General features: G+C 60.6%; 3 protein-coding genes across 7 annotated transcripts; 2 read left to right on the top strand and 1 right to left on the bottom strand.

The window, feature by feature from the left end:
• Window positions 1-73: 73 nt before the first annotated feature.
• LRCH4 (leucine rich repeats and calponin homology domain containing 4) lies at window positions 74-11232 on the top strand. 2 transcript variants are annotated; one of them, XM_014797116.2, is made up of 18 exons: window positions 74-524; window positions 4030-4174; window positions 4325-4451; window positions 4642-4747; window positions 6581-6717; window positions 6862-6977; window positions 7118-7217; window positions 7466-7556; window positions 7634-7713; window positions 7796-7857; window positions 7965-8093; window positions 8174-8242; window positions 8334-8431; window positions 8551-8634; window positions 8849-8934; window positions 9102-9239; window positions 9339-9416; window positions 10725-11232. In XM_014797116.2, exons 1-18 carry the CDS (start codon window positions 305-307, stop codon window positions 10827-10829), a joined length of 1971 nt encoding a protein of 656 aa, XP_014652602.2. In that variant the 5' UTR covers window positions 74-304; the 3' UTR covers window positions 10830-11232. The 2 variants fall into 2 exon arrangements, with proteins under 2 accessions (XP_014652602.2, XP_014652601.2); XM_014797115.2 differs by lacking the exon at window positions 10725-11232 and adding an exon at window positions 9729-10344 and having other exon boundaries at window positions 82-524.
• Window positions 11233-11376: 144 nt separating this feature from the next.
• Window positions 11377-13241, top strand: SAP25 (Sin3A associated protein 25). Of its 4 annotated transcripts, none has more exons than XM_087417657.1 (6): window positions 11377-11626; window positions 11829-11929; window positions 12017-12123; window positions 12219-12372; window positions 12532-12590; window positions 12672-13240. In XM_087417657.1, the coding sequence occupies exons 1-6, from the start codon at window positions 11481-11483 to the stop codon at window positions 12972-12974; spliced, it is 870 nt and encodes a 289-aa protein (XP_087273783.1). In that variant the 5' UTR covers window positions 11377-11480; the 3' UTR covers window positions 12975-13240. The 4 variants fall into 4 exon arrangements, with proteins under 4 accessions (XP_087273783.1, XP_087273782.1, XP_087273781.1 ...); XM_087417656.1 differs by having other exon boundaries at window positions 12493-12590; window positions 12672-13239; XM_087417655.1 differs by having other exon boundaries at window positions 12532-13241.
• Window positions 13212-16326, bottom strand: LOC101402763 (uncharacterized). Its single transcript, XM_014797121.2, has 3 exons — window positions 15337-16326; window positions 13989-15127; window positions 13212-13603 (listed from the first exon to the last, which is right to left on the bottom strand). The coding sequence occupies exons 1-3, from the start codon at window positions 15731-15733 to the stop codon at window positions 13541-13543; spliced, it is 1599 nt and encodes a 532-aa protein (XP_014652607.1). The 5' UTR covers window positions 15734-16326; the 3' UTR covers window positions 13212-13540.
• Window positions 16327-20233: the final 3907 nt, after the last annotated feature.

Genomic DNA, 20233 nt, shown 5'->3' with positions numbered 1-20233 from the left:
CCAGCCCTAAGCATTGTGATTGGATGCGGCTGCACGGGGTGGGCCGGCCTGGAGCGTCGGCCGTTGGCGAGCGCTCCATTCTCGTCCCCCTCCTTTCTCTCGCCTCTCTCCGGCGCCGGAGTCTCCACCTCCCCGGCGGGTTCTGATTAGCCCCTTCCGACGCGTCTCGCGACCGCGATTGGTCCGCGGGGTCCCTGAGCCCGCTTACTCCCCCTTGAAGCGACTACGGCGGCTCCGAGGAGGGGGAGGGGACAGGAGGGACGGCCGGTCCCGTCAGTCAGGCAGCGGGAGCCGCCAGGAGCGGATGGCGGCGGCGGTAGCGGCCCCACTCGCCGCCGGGGGTGAGGAGGCGGCGGCCACGACCTCCGTTCCAGGGGCTCCGGGTCTGCCCGGGAGCCGCAGTGCAGAGCGGGCCCTAGAGGAGGCCGTGGCCACCGGGACCCTGAACCTGTCTAACCGGCGCTTGAAGCACTTCCCCCGGGGCGCGGCCCGCAGCTACGACCTGTCAGACATCACCCAGGCTGGTGAGTGCGCCCGACCCCGAGCCCGGCCTGGACCCTCATTTGCATGGCCCCGCCCCCTCGCTTGTTTCTGTCCGGGCCCGGGAGTGCGGCCCGCCCCTTCTCCTGGCTGTCGGGGTACTCGACCCTGCGGTTTGCACAAACCTGCTACCACCCCGCTCCCCCCTCCCCCTTTAAGAGCTGCTAGACGATGAACGCATTTCTCGTTTGCACGGAACGCCCAGGGTCCCCGGCCCTCCGCTTCTGTTTATTTGCATATCTGCGCACCTATAGAATGGTCCCGCCCCTCACCTGGTTTGCTCATTTGCATGGCCTCTTCAACCTTAGTTCTGATCGTTCCGTAAAGCAGCCCCCACCAGCCCCTTTAATGACTCCTTTCGCTTCCTTCACTTCGTCGCCAACTCTTGCCCCCGTTCCACCAGATCTGAGCAGCCCCAGGCCCCCCCCTTCCCATCGATTTGCCCCTAACAACCTGATGTTTCTGCTTACTTTGTAGTCCCGCCCCCTAAGGTCGCTGGCCCTCTCCACTCTTCACCCTGCCGGCCTATGGGAAAGAAGCAAATCTCCCACGTTCCCTAACTCTTCTCCCGGAGCTCTTCCACCTATTATCCTTGACCCCCTTTATCTGCCACTCCTCCTCCTTCCTGCGTGTGTGAGGTCATTATGGAGCCTGTGACCTCACAGGGACCCTAGAATTCCCATTTCAGTTTCTGTTTTCCCTAGGGGGAGGGCCTTGAGGCAGTTGCTGAAAGGAAGGAAATCTTATCTCCTAGATAGTGCTGGGAAGCTAGAGACTGTCCAACTGTCCTTCCACTCCCTCACCCTCAGGATCCCGCTAATCATGCTCCCTCCACCCTAGTGTCTGTTGATGGTGGGGTGTGGGGGGCTCTACTGTGACAGGTGAGTCAGGCCTCAGCTGCTCAGGAGGCAGCCTATGACCTTGGGCTGGCAGCTGGGGGGGTGGGGATTGGGAGAGGGGAGGAGGACTGCATTCCCGGAGCCTCACCCCAGCCTAGCCCAGGGTGGGACCTGGGGCTGGAGGAGAGTGTCCTCCTGATGACACTGCCCTGGGACTCCCCTAGCATTTCTCCCCTAGCAGGTGTCTGCTCACCTGCAAACACTCCAGTGGGCACAGACATACTCTCTTTCCTCTTCTGGGGAGAGCCAGTTTAAACGTCTCCACTTTTCTTGGGTTGTTAGGTAAACTAACTTGCCCACTATGCAGAGTGAGTTCAGGGAATGGGTGAGCCCCAGCAGCCATTCCTGTTCCTCTCCGGCTCCCCCAGCCGCCTAACCCCCAAGCTCCAGATTGACCTCAGCAGCTGTGTGACACTTGCCGTCTGTTCCCTTTCCCCTCCCCCTTGCTTGTTTTTTGACAAAGACCAAATGTTATTCTTTACTTCCTTAGGGCTCTGTCTCTGTGAGTGGACTCCTGGGGAAAACTACCAGGAACTCCCTGGCCCCTCCCAGCTCCTACCCTCTCCCCGCTCCTCCCCCAGCATTCCGGGCGCCGGGTGCAGCCAGTCTTCCATGAGTGAGCTTGTATGGTGAAGGGAGACAATCCCAGCTCCCTGAGAAGCCCTCTCTGCCCTGCTCTCCACACAGGAATCCTCAGTCCTTTCAGGGTCCAGGTTGTAGGCCAGATGGGATCTATCTTGTCCAGAACTCTCTCCTCTGTACCCTCTCCCCAAGGGGTGCTTACAGCTTGGAGTGGAAAGGGGAAGTGACAAACACAGTATTGCCCTCCACACCTCCTTGCCCTTCAACCCAGACTGAAAGCTTCAGCGCTTTGCTGCCCAAATCATTTTGAACCCTCTCCTCCTGCTTTCCCAGCTCTTTCTGAACCAGTGTTTTCCTTGCACGTGTCCAGTGGTGCAGGTCTCTGATGTGCCTTGGACTCATTCCTGGGGCCCTGATAGTAGGATGAATCCTGAGATGGGGGAGGGGCTGCTCTCACAAAAGAGAAGTGCAGCTCATTCTCTCACAGACCACATCCTGTGCCTCCTGTGCCCTGCCTCCTCCAGCCTGGGCTCTTCCGCTCCTGGCTTTTGCCCTGCTTACCCCATCATAACTTGTTCTCCACTTCCTTCATCCACATGTGTGCACACGCACGCACACACACATTTGCAGACTCAGAAAGCAGGCAGGTGGAGGGTGAGGGTGGGAGGCCTGCATCTGGTCCTCCCGCCCTCTCCGGAACTTCCTTCTCCTGTGACAGGTCTTCTATGTGTGTGCACCAGGGCTGGGAGCAGAGAGGGAGAGAACGATTCCTGGGGCAGCAGGCTCTCATCCGCCCCGGTAAACACAGGGCCCACCAGAGACAGAACCTGACAGATTGTTTCTACTACATTTCCTGTCACAAGACTCATTTCCTTGGGGGATATACCCCAGCTTCCCCTCCCATCAGCTTTTGCTCACTCCTCCCTGGGGAAGGCCCTCTAAGAAGCTCACCCAAGTTCTGTTGCCAGGGCTTCCTCCAGCAGCCCCTGGGCCTCTCCCAGTACAGGCTGAGCAGAGGAAACAAACCCAGCTTGGAGAGGTCGAGGCAGTGAGTGCCTCCAGACTGGCGGGAACTCGGTGCCTGACTGCTTGCAGTGGAATTGGCCTGCCACTGCTTGAGATCATAGACTCTGTCTTCCTTTCCACCCTCTCCTCTCTCGCCCATGCCCTAGACTCCGGCAGAGGAGCTGATCTCCTGAAGTCTGGGTCAGTAAGAGGAAGTGGAGGAGGGCTGGTGGGGCTGGAAGAAGGTTGGGAAGGAGGCCAGCCCTGAAGAAGGTGTGCCTGGATGGGAGGGACCCGAGGACTCCAGCTCCCACCTCCAGCTTGGTCCACTTGCCTTCCCCTGCTGGTCCTTGGGAATCTGTAACTTCGTAGTCCCTTGGGCCTGGCTTGTTGGTCCCAGGGGCTGGTGAAAAACCATTGTCCAGTATCAGGAGCATTACGTAATATCTAGAGCCAGGCTGTAATGACCCTTGGTTTCTCCCCTGGGTTGAAAACAGATTGAGGTTGGGAGACAGGGCCCCCAGGAGGAATGGGCTCTGTCAGTGGTCTGCCCCAGAGGTTGTCCATATTCTTACCATGAGCCTCCCAGCCCATCACCTTGCTAGTTTCTTTGGAGCACTAACCCTCTCCTACGATCTTTGCCTTCTACCTCTCTTGGTATCACAGAACAGCAGGAGCCACAAGAGTTAAAGAATCCAGCCACCCTTCTAGGATAGCTCTTCGTTTGTGTGTTTGAAGATGGTGTTCATGGCTGGACCCCCTCCCCGGACTGGGCTTCTCCAGTCCAGTGACCCCAAGGCCTTTGCCACTTTGGTCATCCTTGGAATGTGCTCCAGTTTGCCTAAGGCTTTATTCTCACTCCAGGGAGCCCAGGTTTAGAGGTCTGATTCCTTAGGTCAGCTGGGGAGGTAGAGGGCTGGGCAGCCGGCTCTGGGGAAGTTCGAGGTCCTCCTGTCCAGGGCTGGGCCTTTGCAAGCTCTGCCCTGACACTTGCTTCCCCTAGACCTGTCCCGGAACCGGTTCCCCGAGGTGCCAGAGGCAGCGTGCCAGCTGGTGTCCCTGGAGGGCCTGAGCCTCTACCACAATTGCTTGAGGTGCCTGAACCCAGCCTTGGGGAATCTCACAGCTCTCACCTACCTCAACCTCAGGTAGGGAGGCAGGGCAGGGCGGGGGGCTTGTCCTTTTCAGCCCCAAGTACAGGGCACAGTACCCTGAGTGACCCTTCTGGTGACCCTGAAAGGAGGGCACTGGGACGCCATGCCTGGAGAGTGAGCCCATTGCCTTTCTCCCTTCCACAGCCGAAACCAGCTGTCATCGCTGCCACCCTACATCTGCCAGCTGCCCCTGCGGGTGCTCATTGTCAGCAACAACAGACTAGGAGCCCTGCCTCCCGACGTCAGCGCCTTGGGAAGCCTGCGACAGCTTGTGAGCATGGGGGGTGCGCCAGGAAGAGGGATCATTGAGCCAGGCACCAGGGACCTTTTAGGGGGAAGTCGAGGAAAGGAAGGATGTGCCCGAGGGGAAGGTTAGGACTCAAGGAGGTAGCCAGAGACAGGAGGCACTTTCTGATGCTCCTGGTCCCTTGGCTCCTTCCCTACCTCTCTCCTAATTCCAGGATGTGAGCAGCAATGAGTTGCAGTCCCTCCCCACAGAGCTGTGTAGCCTCCCTTCCCTACGGGATCTCAATGTTCGGAGAAACCAGCTCAGCACCCTGCCTGATGGTGAGGAAAAGGAAGAACTGGAGGGTGTGCGTGCGTGCGTGCGTGTGTGTGTATCTACCTTGGAGAAGTCATAGACAAGGAATCTTCACAGAAGAATCATGCCTTAGTTGCCCCAGGCTTTGCAGCATATAAAACAAACTAAATTACTTTATTTGCTCCTGCCCAGCAGCCCTCTGAGGCTGGCGAGGCGTGGGTTATTAGCTCTATTTTACAAATGTGGAAAAGGCGCAGAGAGGGGAGAGGGGTGTGCGTCGGCAGCCTGTGGAATCTCACGGTCGCCCAGTGTCACCACTCACCCTGGCAGGAGCGCTCAGACACCTGAGTCATGTGATGCCCTGCACCACCTCCCCAGAGACTCTGAATCAGCAGGGCCGTGTGCTAGAGCCCAAGCAGCCCCATTTTAATGAGCTAATTAATTGTGGTGTGCCCCAACATTTGATCGCCTCTGCTCCGAAGCAGGCACACCTTCCTTTATTCAGCCAGCATTGTTGTGTGTGTTTCCTGTGTTTTAGGTGGGGACCAGGTAGACATGAGTGATGTCACTCAGATCTGGGGCCAACTCTTAAGATTTCATGGCTGAGTGGGGAGAGACAAGCAGAGGGAAGTGCTAGAACAGGATCCTTAAAGAGCTGCAGGAGCTAGAGGGAGGTACATGGCTCTGCTTGGGGAAGTTAAGGAAGACTTCACCCTGGGGGCGCAGCAGGAGCCGACCTTTGAAGGGGAGTTCTCCATCCTTCTGCATCCCAGGCAGAGGAAACCCCATGTGCAAAGCATGGAGGTGGCAAGGAGCATGGTCCAGCATGGATGTGGTTAGAAGAGCAAGCCAGGGCTGGGCAGGAAGGACCTGTGCCACGCTAACCTTGGTTTTGAAGAACAAGAGGGGAATCAGGTGGTCATCTGTTTCTCTGCGCTCCCCCCTACTCCTACGCCGGCCCTCTTTCCTTCTAAGTCGGGGTACAAATAAGCATTTGATCAGGATTCTCTCTGGGCCATAAAAGAGACCTCAGCAAAATGCCCTGGGGACACAGGAAGGAGCAATGAGTTCCAACCTAGTGTCTAGAAAGATTTCATGGAGGAGGTGACACTTGAGTTGTGCCTTGAAAGATGCATGGACAGAAAAATGGCCTTCTCCCAGCTAAACAAAAAGCATGTGGAAAGGCCCAGAGGCCGAGGGGCTGGAGGGTTGTCTGATGTGGTCTGAGGGCAGGCAGTGAGGGAAACATGGGCAGAGCCCCACCATGAACGCCTTGGTGGTGCCCGACCAGGGGGCAGTGACCTTCAGTCTGCGTCTCGGGCCACCACTGATCTAACTGCACCTCTTTGAGAAGGCACAAAGGCACCCTTTCCTGTGGGTGGGCACCAACTCGCCCAGGGGGCAGGGCTTGGCTAGTGAAGTGCAGCAGGCTTGCAGCCCCCTCCTGCCTGGGTGCCTTTGGGCACAGCCCACTCACCCTTAGCAGCCCTGGCTGCAGGTCATGGAAGGTTTTTGAGCAACGCGGCGTCACAGTTTGGTTTGGGTCTTGTGCTGGTCACTTGAGAATGAAGGAGCAGTTGAAGTGTGCAGTGGGCAGGGCAGAAAAAAGCAGCGAAGCACATGGGACGGGCAAGAGCTGAAGTCGGATAGGCCTGATGAGGGAGCGAGGCCTGAGGGTGGACCAGATTTGAGAGGGAAGAGGAGCAGGGAGGTTGTTCCTGGGGAGTGCCTTCAGCCAGCCAGGGCAGAGGCTGTGGTGGACCCAGGGGTGACTGGCTGGCCAGAGCAGAGGGCAGAGAAAGTGAGCACAAGGCCCCAGCTTTGGGCCTGCTCCTGACTCTTCCCTCACCCACCCCCAGAGCTGGGGGACCTTCCTCTTGTCCGCCTGGATTTCTCCTGTAATCGTGTCTCCTGCATCCCGGTCTCCTTCTGCCGCCTCAGGCACCTGCAGGTCATTCTGCTGGACAGCAACCCCTTGCAGAGCCCGCCTGCCCAGGTGAAGGGTGGGCCTGGGGTAGACTATGGGGACAGGGCTGAGAATGGGCAGGAGTTGGGCGGTGGGTCTCTTTGGTAGCCAAGCAGGACCTGGGAGCTCACCTCCCTTCCCTTAACTCGCCATCATGTGCCTCCTCACACCTAGATCTGCCTGAAGGGGAAACTTCACATCTTCAAGTATTTGTCAACAGAGGCTGGGCGGCGTGGGGGCTCTGCACTGGGGGACCTGGCCCCTTCCCGCCCCCCGAGTTTCAGTCCCTGGTAAGTCCCAAGTGGGAAGGAAGGAAGCCACTGCATACTTAACACCCCTTCTGGCACCAGGGACACCATGGTTTCCGGCGGGAGGTTGAGGGGGTTGCTGTCCAGAACAGGACTGACCAACTCTCCCTGGCTGGCCCCAGCCCAGCTGAGGACTTATTTTCGGGACGTCGGTACGATGGTGGGCTGGACTCAGGCTTTCACAGCGTTGACAGTGGCAGCAAGAGGTGGTCTGGAAATGAGGTAAGGGCCTCCTTTCCAAGGGACATTGGGGGTCTCAGCCCTGGGGGAGAACCTCTGAGCCAGGACACTTTGCCTGCTACCTCTAAATCTCAGAGTGACAGGTGGTGGCTGGAGCTGTCCTCTTCCTTTTCTTACCTGAGTATCTCGGAGAAGGGCTGGCTTGGCAGCAGACCCCAAGGCCCTGAACCCCACAAGCCCATGGCACTACAGAGAGGCTGTCTCCCATCTTTGCATTTCTGCATTTACAGTCAACAGATGAATTTTCGGAGTTGTCGTTCCGGATCTCGGAGCTGGCCCGGGAGCCTCGGGGGCCCAAGGAGCGGAGGGAGGATGGCTCTGGTGAGTAGTGGGGGCAGGGGCCTGGGAGCTGGGGAGAAGGCCCCCATCTGCTTGCTGACGTGCCCTGACCTCTGCAGCTGACGGAGACCCTGAGCAGATTGACTTCATCGACAGCCATGTACCTGGGGAGGACGAAGAGCGAGGTGCTGCTGCCGAGGTGAGGGGCCAGCCTGTGTCTGTATGTCTGTCTGCCATGAGGCGATAGGCACTCCCTCAGCCCCCTGCTGTTCTTTTTTCAGGAGCAGCGGCCACCAGAATTAAGCCCCGTGGCAGGGGATGGGGAGAGGGCACCAAGCAGCAGGTACCCCAGAGCCACCCGAGCCGGCACCTCCTCCCTTTACTCCTTCGCCCTGCCCCCTGCCCCGGCTCTACCTCGGCTCTACCTCTCATCCTGCCTCTGCCCCCCAGGCGGGAGGAGCTGGCAGGGGAGGAGCGGCGGCGCCCTGACACCTTGCAGCTGTGGCAGGAGCGTGAGCGGCGGCAGCAGCAGCAGCAGCAGCAGCAGAGTGGAGTGTGGGGGGCCCCCAGGAAGGACAGGTGGGCCTGGAAATGACCTCCTTGGGGTTGGCAGGGCCCCTGCCTCCCATTACTGACCCCACCTCTTCTTCGCCTTCTAGTTTTCTGAAGCTGGGGGGCAGGGCTGCTGGTGGAGGTGCTGCCGCCTCGTCCACTCAGGCCACCTACAAGTATGTGTCCTCCCAGACTCCACCTCCCTGAGTCCTCTCCCCGCACACCCTTCCCCTGGCCGTCCTCTCATTCCCTCCCGTCTCTCCTCAGCGGCACGCCCAAGTCCAATGCCACCCAGCCGGGGGCTTCAGGGGGGCAGGGAGCCCCTGCCCCCACCTCCCAGGAGCCCCTTCCTACAGCTGGACCAGGTGGGACAGGGGCTTTGGGAAGAGGATGGGGGCCTGTGGAGGTGAGGGGGTGGTTGGGACCCTGTGGCCTAGGGGAAGAGTGGGACACTGAGGGGATGTCTCTCTGCTCTGGCCCCCAGCGACAGTGCCTGCTCCCCGGCCGCTGGGCTCCATTCAGAGACCAAACAGCTTCCTCTTCCGTTCTTCCTCTCAGAGTGGCTCAGGTGGGCCTCCCCCTCCCCAGGACTAACCCAGTGCTGACCCAGCACTACCCCCTGGGCTGCAGGCACCCCTTCTGGCCTGTGAATTCTCTGGTCAATTGTCCCTTTGTGTTGAAAAATCCCACAAGCACAGAGGCAGGAGATGTGGGTGCCAGACACTGTGACCCAGCTACCAAGTCGATGGTGAGACAGCCCACATACCCTCCTTCTTCTCCAGGCCCTTCCTCACCAGACTCTGTCTTGAGACCTCGGCGACCCCCCCAGCTTCTGGATGAGAAGGAGCTGATGGCTCAGCTGCGCCAGGTAAGAGGTGGGCTCTGTGTGGGCAGGGCCTGGGCTCAGCATGGCGCCTCCTCGAGTTCCCTGGCCTCCCTCCACACCCTCTTTGCCTAACTTGCTGAGGACAGACGGGGCCGGTGGGAGTTTCCTGCTTACCCTGACCTCTCCCTGCTCCTTCCCTTGCCTCCCAGGTCCTTGAGTCACGGCTGCAGCGGCCCCTGCCCGAGGACCTGGCAGAGGCTCTGGCCAGTGGCGTCATCCTCTGCCAGCTGGCCAACCAGCTGCGGCCCCGCTCCGTGCCCTTCATTCATGTGCCCTCGCCTGCTGTGGTCAGTTGGGGCTCGGGGCCAGCAGTAGCGGATGGGACAGGGGACTCCTATGGCCTCTCCCTTACTCTCTTCTCTTTTTCCTTTCTTACCCACCCACAGCCAAAACTCAGTACCCTCAAGTCTCGGAAGAACGTGGAGAGCTTCTTAGAAGCCTGTCGAAAGATGGGGGTGCCTGAGGTATGAGGGGGGTGTTCTCAGGAGCCCAGGGCTGGTCTCCCCTGTAAAGAGTGGTGGCGTCCTGGGCTCGGCTGAGTACTCTGCGTGGATGGCAGGGTTCCATTCAAGGGGCGTCTGCTCCCCAGGAGGAAGCATGTCCACAGGCCCTTGTGCTGCATGTCGCCTTCCCCTGCATGCCTCCCTTCCTTGCACTCTGCATGTTGGTGTGGCTCTGGCCCTGGCATGAGGGCAGGGGGTGGGAAGGATTGTCTTGCTGCTGCTGCTGACGTCTGTCCTTTGTCCCTGTCCATCTGTCCTACTCTCCTTTCCCAGGCTGACCTGTGCTCGCCCTCGGATCTCCTCCAGGGCACCGCCCAGGGGCTGTGGACCACCCTGGAGGCCGTGAAGCGGGTGGGGGGCAGGGCGCCCCCACCCCTCTGGCCCCCCTCTGGTCTGGGCGGCTTCATCCTCTTCTACGTGGTCCTCATGCTGCTGCTCTATGTCGTCTACACTCGGCTCCTGGGTTCCTAGGACCTGAAGTCACCCCTCCCCCACCCCCTCCCCCTATTTCTATTTATAAGACTCCTGTGCAACCCCTGTCCCCACCAGTGGTGCCTTCAGCCCCTACCAAAGACACTAGTGAACCCCCTCCCCTCCCAACACTGACCTCAGAGGCCCCACTCTGGTGCCCCCAGACCCTGGGCCCCCAGCCTCTGGCCGCCCTCCTGTAGGCCCTCCCCTCTCGGTGCTGATGGTGCCTTCATGCCCTCTCCCTGCCCTGCTCTCTGTCCCCCAGAGGGGCGGACCTTAACCTTCCTCCTTGAGCCTTCCCTCCCCCCGTGCTATGGGGGGCTAAATTATCTATATTTTGTAGAAAGAACTCTATATTTGTAGGGGATGCAGGGGCCCAGGTGGGGCCCTGTCTCTTGTATAAATTGTACAGACTGTGGCTGCCTCTGTGTGTGTGTGTTTGCGTCCGCTCCTGCTGTGGCCAGGCCTAGCCCTGGCCATGGCCCTGGGGCTCTGTGTGCCAGCCTGCCAACTCCAGCATTTCCCTCTGGAAATGACAGGTCTCTCCTCCCCCCGAAGCCTTGGCCCCTTGTGTCATCTCCTTTCTGTTGTTATCTGCTGGCAGCTTCCTTGTATCTCATTTGTCCCTAAGCCATGTCCAGGGTGCCCCTGACCTTTGCCTCCTACACTTGGAAGGGCCAGCCTGTCAGCCCCTTTGCCCAGGCTCCTTTAGGGTGTCTCCCACCCTGCCCTCTGCCAAGCAGGGAAGCTGAGAGGGGAAGGTGACAAGGGGAACTTAACCTGGGCCCCTCCCCCCAGGAGTCCCTGTGCCAGCCCCACCACATCCTGGAAGAGGAGGGGGCCCCGGGAAGGGGTCTCCCCTACATCGCTGCTGTCGTCCACGCACTGCTGGAACGGTCTTAGGGGTTGAGGTAGGGGCTCAGGGCCCCCACCCTGCCGAGACCCCAGGAACAGAGAAGAAGGATGCGCCTGGGCTCTGATCTCTAGCGAGGACTGGTGAGGGCGGCCTCGGGCCTGGCCCTGTTCCTCGGGCACCCTTCGGCCCGAGGGCTTGGAAGCAAGCCGCCCCCGCAAGGCGCGTGGCTGGCCGTTCCTAGGTGGCTGAGGGTCTGGGATGGACGACGGGGGTGCCGGATGTTGTGTCAAGTGCAATAAAGAGAAGCCGGAAGCCCTCTAGGTTGCCCCTCAGGTGTGTGTGTGTGTCTGCGAACGAGAGCGGGGCGCCTCGGGAAACGGGGCGCCTCCACATTCACGTTGCTCGGTCGGGCCGGCGCGAGCCCCGCCACCCCCGCCGCCCGGGGGCGCCCGCGGGATCCTGGAGGGAGTGCGCGCCACGTGGCCCGGAAACGCGCTGGGCGCCGGCGCCGCCACGAGGCCTGGCGAGGTGGGCCGACGTCCGGAGCTCGCGGCAGCGGCGTCCCGTCAAGGGAGGGGGGTGGGCCGCGGGGGCTGCGGCGGGGCCCCAGGAGGGGTGAGGCGGGCGGGAGGCCCGGTGGTGGTGCGGGCGAGGGGCACAGAGGTGCGGCCCTGCCCTACCCTCCCCCCAGACGCGACATGTTGCCCTGGCCTCCTCCGTGGTGGGACGCGGGTGAGGAGCAGGTACCCCAGGAAGAAGGCCCCTGGGCAGGCAGTGACCCCGACGAGGCCTGGGACTCTGGAGAGGAAGCCCTTGGGGAGCCAGGAACACCCCCACCGGACAGGTGAGGGGCTCGGCCCGAGGCACGTAGGGGAAATCCGACGTGGGGCCACAGTGTGAGAAAACCTCAATTGTCCATACCAAGAATGGGGGTGATCAGTCTTCCCGCACCAGGCACCCTTGGCCCTTGGCGTATTCAGACTGGGAGCTGGGAAGGTGAGTGAGGGTGGCAGTGACAGGAGCATCTCCGTACCTCCCTTGCCCAGCCCTCATGCCCTGTCCCGAAGACCTTCCTGGATCCAGAGAGAGCAGCTGCTGCCCCAGGGTCTCACAGGCCTGGCTGCTGAGCAGCCCCGGGGAACCCCAGGTAGGTACAGGACCTTGCTGCTCTTACCCCCCAAGACCCTTTCACCGACCCTGAGCCTGTCGTAATCTCTTCAAGTTTCCCCCCCAGTGCCCCTTTCCCCCCAGATGGCCTGGGACATGGCCCCCTCAAGAATGACCCTGCTAGCACCCTGGGACCTCCACTACGAGGCTAAAGCAGGACCTCGGCTGGTGTGGGTGAGTTAGGGGTGCCTATGGCTCTGGCCTAGGGTGAGGCAGGAATGCCTTGGGAGGGGGCTGAAGCCCCAGTGATCTTTTCTGCCCCTCTTCAGGGGCCCAGCTGTGCATCTGGCGTTGCCTTCTCAGGCCGGACCTTGTGTCATCCCTCATTCTGGCCGCTGTACGAGGCAGCTTCAGGCAGGAGCCTCAGACCCCTGGCCCCTGCAACAGGACATCAGAATGGAGAGCAGGCGCCCGGGGATGCAGGTACGTCCTTTGGTCCCCTCAGGCTTTACAGTGATGCTGCACGAGCCCCGCAGGGAACAGTGCAGAGCTTGCTGGTGTAGGAACCCCCAGCCTGCCACCCTAGCTGCTTCTCCTCCCCAGGGTTCCAGGTGATATGCTGTGAAGATGTCTTCCTTTCAGACCCTCTGCTGCCCCCTGGGCAGCGTGTTCCCGTGTACCTGTCTGAGGCCTCTCAGCAGGTGAGCGCTCTTCCTGCCCTGGCCTCAGCCCAGCCTTCACTGCCGGCCTGGGAGGAGACATTCCCCTTCCTCTCTCCTCAGGTGATGGGCTCTCTGAAGCTGCTGCTCCCACCCCCTATTATGTCCCCTTGGGTCCTCCCCACCTCATCCCCTGGCTGCTCCACTGCCTGGCTCAGCGGGCCTGAGCTGATCGCCCTCACTGGCCTCCTGCAGATGAGCCAGGGGGAGCCGGGACCTAGCTCCTCCATCTCCTCTGGGGCTCCCACGCCCCCTGGTGGCCCCCCGGACCCTGTCTCTGACCACCCAGGCCCCAGTGGTGGCCAGAGTTGTTCTCACTGCGCTGACTCATCTCTCCCACGGACCCCAGACACTCATTGTCCATAGCCCCTCTGGGGCAGAGTGGGCCCCCTATTCCCCCAGGCAGATTCTGTTGACAATAAAACAGTGTTGGTTTGCAAACAGGCTCCTCGTGGCAGGTAGCAGAGTGGGGCCTGGAGGCAGGGATGGGGTCTCTTCCTCCACCACAGCTTTGGCTGCCCTCCCCACAAATTTTTATTACTCATTGGCCAGCCCCTACACTGGGGTGGGGGAATCGATGAATCTAAGACCTTTCCAGGCTGACCAAGCAGGGAACCTTTAATCGTGGGGCAGGGGTCGGGGTGGGGGAGATGTCCAGAGTACAGTCCCTCAGACTAAGTATATGGGAAGTGGGTATTCCATGAGCTCTGCTGGGCCTGGGAGAAGGGAGGGTTGTGTGAGCACGTGGCTGGCACTGGGAGAGGCAAGCTAGGGAGTAAGGGGGTGGCACCTCACTTTTGGGGGGGCACTAGTGGTAAGATACCTGGTGCTTTCATCCCTCTTGGGCTGGAGGTTAGTTCTTTGGCTGGGAGGAGACACAAGGCTGGCACTGCAGGTGTGTGGCGGCAAGGGGCAGATCCATGTGAGAGTCGTCATCGGAGGCAGGGTGGGGGGCCAAGGCTGACCTGAGATTCTGGAGCGATGCTGCAGGAACTCTGCCGGGCAAACAGAGAGGATCAGGGTTTTGGCTAAGAAAGCACAGAAGTTTGTAGGGTTTTATTGCTGGTGGGGGGAGTTGTAGAATTTTCCCTCTTAAAAGAATTCAACTTCTTGGGGAACCTCCTCCTGGAAATTTCCCAGGCACCACAGCTGGAAGGGGCAGAGTGGGCAGCCGGCCCTAAGGGGCAGCTCAGGGCCTCTACGGGTCACACATCCTAAGGGGCATCTGGGCCTTAGAGCCCTTCCGCGGTGGGGACGGGTGTCGGGGAGGAGGGTTGAGGGGGATGGGCGAGAAGGCATTGGTAACTGTGCCTGATTTTCTCTCCCTTCCTCCCCATCCATCCGTCAGCTAGACAGGGCGGGGCGCCGCGGTTTCCTTACCCGAGCCTCCCCGAGGTTCTGGAACTCGATGCTTGCGTAGCTGTGCTGGCGGTGCGTGCTGGCCCCGGGGGCCTCGCCTCGCGCCTGCAGAGGATGGACCAAGTCCAGGTCGACGTAGTTGAGGCGGCCGTCGAGGGGCTCCGGTATGGCAGTGCCCATTCCTACGTAGCCCGGGGCCGCGTACTGGATGCACACGTACTCCCCGGCTAGCTCAGAAGGCGCCTGCAAGCAGGGATGAGCCCCCGCTGGTCCCCATCCATCCCCGACGCGGAGACAGGGGACTTGGAGCTCGGGTCCAGGCTCTCCCGTTCCGGACTTGTAGGAACGGGGCAAGGAGCTCGAGGAAAAGGGCCCTGGTGCAAAGCGGCTCATGGGCACGTATTCAGTGGCCCCCCAATCCTGGAGTGACTGGCGGGGAGCGGTGTTGACGGCGGCCGGCAGGCCTGGGGACGCCATCACCATGTAGCCGCCTGCTTCGCCGCCCCCCATGGGCTCATAGTCACTCCCGGCTCCCATGGTTATGTAGCCCCCTCTTCGCTCCCACCCCTCGCGGTACGAGGCTGCTGCCCCCAGCGTCACCAGGGTGTTGAGGGTTGCTTGCTCGCTCCTCTCACCCAGGCACCCCGGACGGCTCAGGCTGATTGATTGGGCCGCGGAGGCCGGGGTCTCGTAAGGTTGGGGGACAGAGGGCCTGGAGGCGCTCGTCGGGGGATCCCTTGGCAGTGGCTCAGCCCTACCACCGGCACCACCGGCCCCGAGTCGCTTCATGGCGGCCAGGACTGTCTCGTGAATGCTTTGGGCCACAACACCGTCGGGCGCCTGTAGCCACAGCTCCCCGGGACCCGTGGGCGCCGAGCGGCCAAGCTCCAGGAAGAAGAAAGAGTCTGCGTGGCCGCAGCGGCGCACGCTGAGCAGGGACAGGCGCAGGGCCGGCGGCGGCGGCCATGCCTGGGTGTCCTCGGAGCCTCTGCCCCTGGGCTTCCGCAGCAGGCTCAGTACCCCAGAACCCAGGCACAGGCAGTAGCCCCCGCTGCCCAGGCCTCGTGTCCGCCCCAACCCCTTGGGCCGCAGCGTCACGGGCCAGATGTCCTGAAACGGAGCGAGGATCCAGGTCCCGGGGTCCTCTTGGGAGCTGGGATCTGGAGAGACAATGGGCTGGTCACAGGGGCTCCTGGGCCGGGAACTTGGAGTCACTGTGCCCCAAGAACTGAAAACCTGTGAACTCTTCATGTTTGAACTTGAATTCAGAGACTTAGGGGGAGGGAGAGCCTACGGATAAACCGATTCTGCGATCATCCGACCCCCGCCCCCCAGCCCCGTCTCCTCCCGCCCAGGGCTCTGGCCTCACCGGCGGCAGCGCGCGCCTGGAGCAGGGCGCTGTACCACGCCTGCTGCTCCGCCTCGCTGGCCGCCGCCACGCCCAGGCTGCGGTCGCGCGTGTAGAGGACGATCAGGTGGCGCTGGCGCGCGTCCACGCGCTTGCTGATGGTGCACGCGCCCGCCAGATTCACGCTGAGCTTGGGCGGCGCTCGGCCGGCGCGGAACTTCTTCTCGCTCTCGTAGCACTCGAGGCGCGGCGGGTCCGCGCGGAGCACGAAGAAGCGGCGGCGCTGGGACTTCTGCTTCCGCAGGTGGCCGCAGAGATGCACGTCAGCCGGGCAGGCCCAGGGCGGCGGCGGACCCAGGGTCACGTCGGCTGACTCGGACTCCGGGGTCGCCATGGGGCCACCGCCTCCAGGCTTCATCCCCGGCCAAAGGCAATAAAGTGGCCGGAGAAGGGGCAGAGACGGCTGGAAAACGCCCGCAGACGTGGGGTAGAGGTGGTGGTCCCCGGGGACGGGGGCGTCCTGACAGGCGTCTCTCCCCTGCTTCCGACTTGAAGTTTGGGGCAGGGGGTTTGCAGTGGCCCCTCGCTGGGTGCAGCGTGTTTCCCAGTGGCTGCTCGGTGGCCTGCGACACGCGGGGCTCCAACGGCCTCCGGGGCTCAACCCCGGCCGGCTCCGTGCGCCTCCTGTCGCCTCCTCTCCCCTCCCTCGCTCAGTCGACCCGACCCGACCGCTCTGGAGTCCCCACCCCCGCGAGGTTAACCCTCGCGCGCCCCGGGCTGTGTACGCCAGGCCGTGGGAGTGGAGTTTGAGCTGGGAAGTCTAGGAGAGGCGGCCTCCACCCGACCCTACCCCTTCGGACTGGGCTTTTGCAGGGGCGGGGAGTGTGGGGGCGTTTCCACCGCTCTGAGCTGACTGCCAAGAAGGCGACGATGTGAGGCGAATGTGAATAATGTGAATGGCACTGTGTCCGCGGTGACCGCACTGGCGGCGTCCTCAGTCCTGGCGATTAGTGGGAGGCTAAGCCGGGCCACCCCTCCAGCAGCACCCCCTTCCAGCTCCCGCCACTCCCCACTTGGGCTCTAGGCGTCCAACGCCTGTGTCCCCCCCTTCCCACCCAGGATTGGTTCTGTACTCTTCCTTCCCAAGTAATCCTAGGAGCCAAGCCCCTCAAGCATAGGGCTGTGCTGATTTCAGAGGAGCTGGAGGTTCAGTTTCTCTGTGGGTTTGGGGCGATAGGACGTGTCTTGGGATAAGTTAACTTCTGGATTGGTCCCTGTGCACAGACCATACCCACCAGAATCCCAGTCAAGTGGCCACTGAAGGAGATCCTGTGGAAGAAGAGACCATCTCTCAGGGGCACGTCCCTCTTGCTGCCCCATTGCCTTCAGCCCCTCTTCACCACCACTGTCCAAAAATGCCACCGTGGGCCAGCCAAAGGCTCTGATCACAGGAGTGCAGACTCTCTGGTTGGAGGTACCCTTTGCCCCTTGCATCCTGAGGTTTGAGATGGGGTTGGGATTCAGACATTTTACACCCCACTTCTCATCCTTGCAAGGACCCCTGACTCACATTGGGGGTGATGGTGCTGGTCAGTGCACACTCTGCAAGACAAACCAGCAGTTGACATATGGGTGGGACCTTAGAGGGCCTTGTGACATCACTCTCATGGCAAGTAAGATACCATGTGGTATCTCCATGAGGGAGCTGAGGGTCACAGAGGGGATGAGGGCAACTGTGACCCCTATTAAAGATAGAGAGCCGTTAGGTAAGGAAGGAGCTAGAACAAGAGCCCTGAAGCAAGGGAAGCTGCCTCTTTTCTCAGACTAGTCCAAGGGCCAGAGCTTCCTACCTGCGCTCCTCCACTTCCCAGGCCTGGGAGGAGGGGGCTTGTCTGTGAGCTGGAATACTGCAGAAGCCAGCGGTGCCGTGTGCGTGGGAGCTAGGATCCTCGAACATCTTTTCAAGGGTCATGTTGAGAGTGAGATGCAGGGAGCCAACCAGTGAGGATGGGCATCTGGCTAGCAGGCAGGCAGTGCCCAGGGCCTATTCCAGGTGACTCCTGGTCAGCCAAAGTCCCCCCAAAGTACAGGAGAGGTGCTGGTGCTCAGGTGGTGCACTGGGGCCAGTGGCAGCCACCACCATTGGTGGGTGTTGGCCAGGGAGAGGCAGGTATGTGATGGATCGATCCGTAAGTGGCCACCAAAATAGAAGTATGTTCAAGGCCATAGCCTCCAGTGTGGCCTTGACATATGCACCATGTGTGAAGTGGCGGGGACACAAAAAGACCTTCCCAGCCTTGATGCTGCCTCAAGGAGCAGGGCACCCACAGGGCCCCAGACCTGCTGTGCTCCTGGCCTGCAGCCTTACTCCCCAGGCTTGATCTGAAGCTACCCACAGGAGGATCTCTTACCTACTCCTTCCCGCTTCCCATCAACCAGGCCACCTTATCGCACCCCAGTCCTTGTGAAATCACAGCTGCTGTCACAGAGACCAGCTGTGGACCATCTTGAGTCAATGAGCCCCTAAGTGCTGAGTAACGATAAAGCAGGAAGCAGCAGGGATCTGAGTGCCAGGTTCTGGGCAAGCAATAGTCAGTGGTGGAGTGGGCTGGTAATCAATGCCAGGTGATTTAGCATGCTGGGTACCAGGAAAAGCCTGGAGCCAAACAATGGGCCTCATCAGTTGCCCTAGCAATGACAGACACTGCCCTTGGCCCTACCCAGACAAGACTTATTTTAGCCTGTTGCCCTGGTAACTGGAGTTGCTCCCCAGAAACAGGAAGTGGCAGAACCTCAGCTTGGCTGGGTGAGAACATCTCCCCCAACCTGAGGAGTCCACCTGTGCATCCCCCTGCCAGGTGCAGGCAGCCGTGGGATGGGATCTCCACATTCTAAGCCCCTATGGAAGAATCTAGTTACCAGGGAGAGGACCTTACAGGGAGGAGGCTGGGGTACTAAGGCCAGGCTGTTCCCGCATGCCCCCCCAGCCCCTTCCTTCAGCCCTCCCCCACCATGGCCCAGGCTCCAATGTGGAGAGAACAGAGTGCTTCACAGAGGTCCTGGGGACTGGCTCCTGCTTCCTCACCCACAGGGACAGCCAGCCACAGGTGACCTGCTGAAGGCTGGGGCCAGGCCAGACACTGTTGTCTGCAGAGCGTGGTCACAGCATTCGCCAGGGGAACATGAGGACTCGGTCAGAAGCCTGGTGGGAGCCTGGGTGAGTCCTCCAGCCCCATGGTGGGTGTGTGGGGGGTTCAGATTTGTAACCGCCAGGCAGGGCCGTGCAGGGGGTGGGGCGGGAGGAACACAGCCCAGTTGCTGAGACATTTTCTGTCAGGCCAGGGATTTTTCCATTCTTTGCCTCTTGCCTGGAGAGAGGAGGCCCTTCGGAGGCGGCACTATGGCTGTTCCATGCCAGGAGAGGTAGCTGCAGTCCCAGTCTCGGTCTGTGCCCAGGGAACTCTTGGTTTTTCTGCCCTGGGGTCGGAGGCTGACCCTGCGTAACTTCTCTGACTGGTCCGTCCTCCCGCTCTGGCCAGTGAGTGGGCTGGAGTCCATGTTGGACAGAGTGACTAGGAGGTGGGGGTGGGGCGGGGAATGCAGGGAGGTCCTGGGTCCTGGGCCCAGGCAGCTAGCAATAAGGAGAGCCCTGGGAAACAGGAGGAGTGTGACTGAAACGCAGGAAAAGGCGCTGCAGCTCCTGGGCCTTTAGTCTCACCTCTGAACCTCAGCATGTGGGCCAGGAAAGTGGGGGGAGGGCTAGGGAAAAAGAAGACAAGGCTCCTCCTTCTCTACTACAGCAGATTTCAGCTTCCCTCCCTCCCTGGCTCTAAGCAGAGAGAATGGGAAACAGAGATAGGAAGAAGGACAGAGAGACAAGGGTGACAGAAAAATACTGGGACAAGCAGACAGAACATGAAAACCTGGAAGAAAAGGATGGTGGTCCACCCTGGGAGATCAACCCGGAGATGGGAGGAGGGTAGAAGCTGGGAGAACGGGAACAGACACAAGACGGGATGGGTACTGAGCTTGGAAAGGTGGTGAGGCTATTCCTGGCTGGGCAAATAGTAGCAGCTGGAGGTATTTCCAGAAAAATCCTCAAAGTAAATAAGGTGATAACAGTCCCCCCTCCCCCCCCTTGCTGTTATGCAGTTAAAGGACGTGGGGTGGAAAGACCCAGAGAAATCTCAAGAATGAACAGCTGGGGCCGGCCCTGTGGTTTAGCGGTTAAGTGCGCGCCCTCTGCTGCTGGCGGCCTGGGTTCAGATCCCGGGCGCGCACCGACGCACAGCTTCTCTGGCCATGCTGAGGCTGCGTCCTACATACAGCAACTGGAAGGATGTGCAGCTATGACATACAACTATCTACTGGGGCTTTGGGGGAAAAATAAATAAATAAAATTATTAAAAAAAAAAAAAAAAAGAATGAATAGCTGAAGGGCCAGAGATCCTGGGCAACAGTGAAGAAGGGAGGAAGCTCTCCTGACAGCAAGGCTGAGCCTCTCCTCCACCAGGCGAGGTGTTTAACCCAAGCCGTCTGTCTTGTCACCACACAAACACTGCAGGTACCACTACTGTTGACACAACATCCTCAGGTGGAAAGTCTGGGGAGGGGCTGAGAATGCCCCCAACCCAGGAGAGGGGGAGCTCTACTCGGATTAGGCCCACTCCCGTCTCCGCACTGGCACCTCCTCCCTTGTCCACCCCAGCCCCGGTGGGAATCGACTCCCCCGCCATAGCCACTTAACTCCCTCCGTGCTTCCTCCCATCGCTGACACCGGACTCCAGTTCAGACATGGACTGGCTCTGTCCAGCAACCAGTCCTGTCTTTGGCCAGGCAGCATTGTCACTGACCTAGGCAGTCATATTGACTGACATGAGGCCCCTGAAGCAGGCCCAAAGCAAGACCACGAGAGCCA

This window comes from Ceratotherium simum, chromosome 26, assembly GCF_057802395.1.
Source record: "Ceratotherium simum simum isolate JZ-2026a chromosome 26, ASM5780239v1, whole genome shotgun sequence".
Lineage (NCBI taxonomy): Eukaryota > Metazoa > Chordata > Mammalia > Perissodactyla > Rhinocerotidae > Ceratotherium > Ceratotherium simum.
The sequence above is the reverse complement of the archived record's forward strand: the minus strand, read 5'-3'. Positions and strand labels throughout refer to the sequence as shown.

What these genes read in the sequence shown, in the direction of transcription:
- LRCH4 (XM_014797115.2), top strand. Translation starts at nt 305, where the DNA reads ATGGCGGCGGCGGTAGCGGCCCCACTCGCCGCCGGGGGTGAGGAGGCG. An exon ending in GCTCAGCACCCTGCCTGATG is followed by an intron (nt 4,748 to 6,580) that starts GTGAGGAAAAGG and finishes ACCCACCCCCAG; the next exon opens with AGCTGGGGGACCTTCCTCTT. An exon ending in CCTTCCTACAGCTGGACCAG is followed by an intron (nt 8,432 to 8,550) that starts GTGGGACAGGGG and finishes TCTGGCCCCCAG; the next exon opens with CGACAGTGCCTGCTCCCCGG.
- SAP25 (XM_087417654.1), top strand. Translation starts at nt 11,481, where the DNA reads ATGTTGCCCTGGCCTCCTCCGTGGTGGGACGCGGGTGAGGAGCAGGTA. An exon ending in CAGGACCTCGGCTGGTGTGG is followed by an intron (nt 12,124 to 12,218) that starts GTGAGTTAGGGG and finishes GCCCCTCTTCAG; the next exon opens with GGGCCCAGCTGTGCATCTGG. An exon ending in GCAGGCGCCCGGGGATGCAG is followed by an intron (nt 12,373 to 12,492) that starts GTACGTCCTTTG and finishes TCTCCTCCCCAG; the next exon opens with GGTTCCAGGTGATATGCTGT.
- LOC101402763 (XM_014797121.2), bottom strand. Translation starts at nt 15,733, where the DNA reads ATGAAGCCTGGAGGCGGTGGCCCCATGGCGACCCCGGAGTCCGAGTCA. An exon ending in CCAGGCGCGCGCTGCCGCCG is followed by an intron (nt 15,128 to 15,336) that starts GTGAGGCCAGAG and finishes TTGTCTCTCCAG; the next exon opens with ATCCCAGCTCCCAAGAGGAC. An exon ending in AGAACCTCGGGGAGGCTCGG is followed by an intron (nt 13,604 to 13,988) that starts GTAAGGAAACCG and finishes TTTGCCCGGCAG; the next exon opens with AGTTCCTGCAGCATCGCTCC.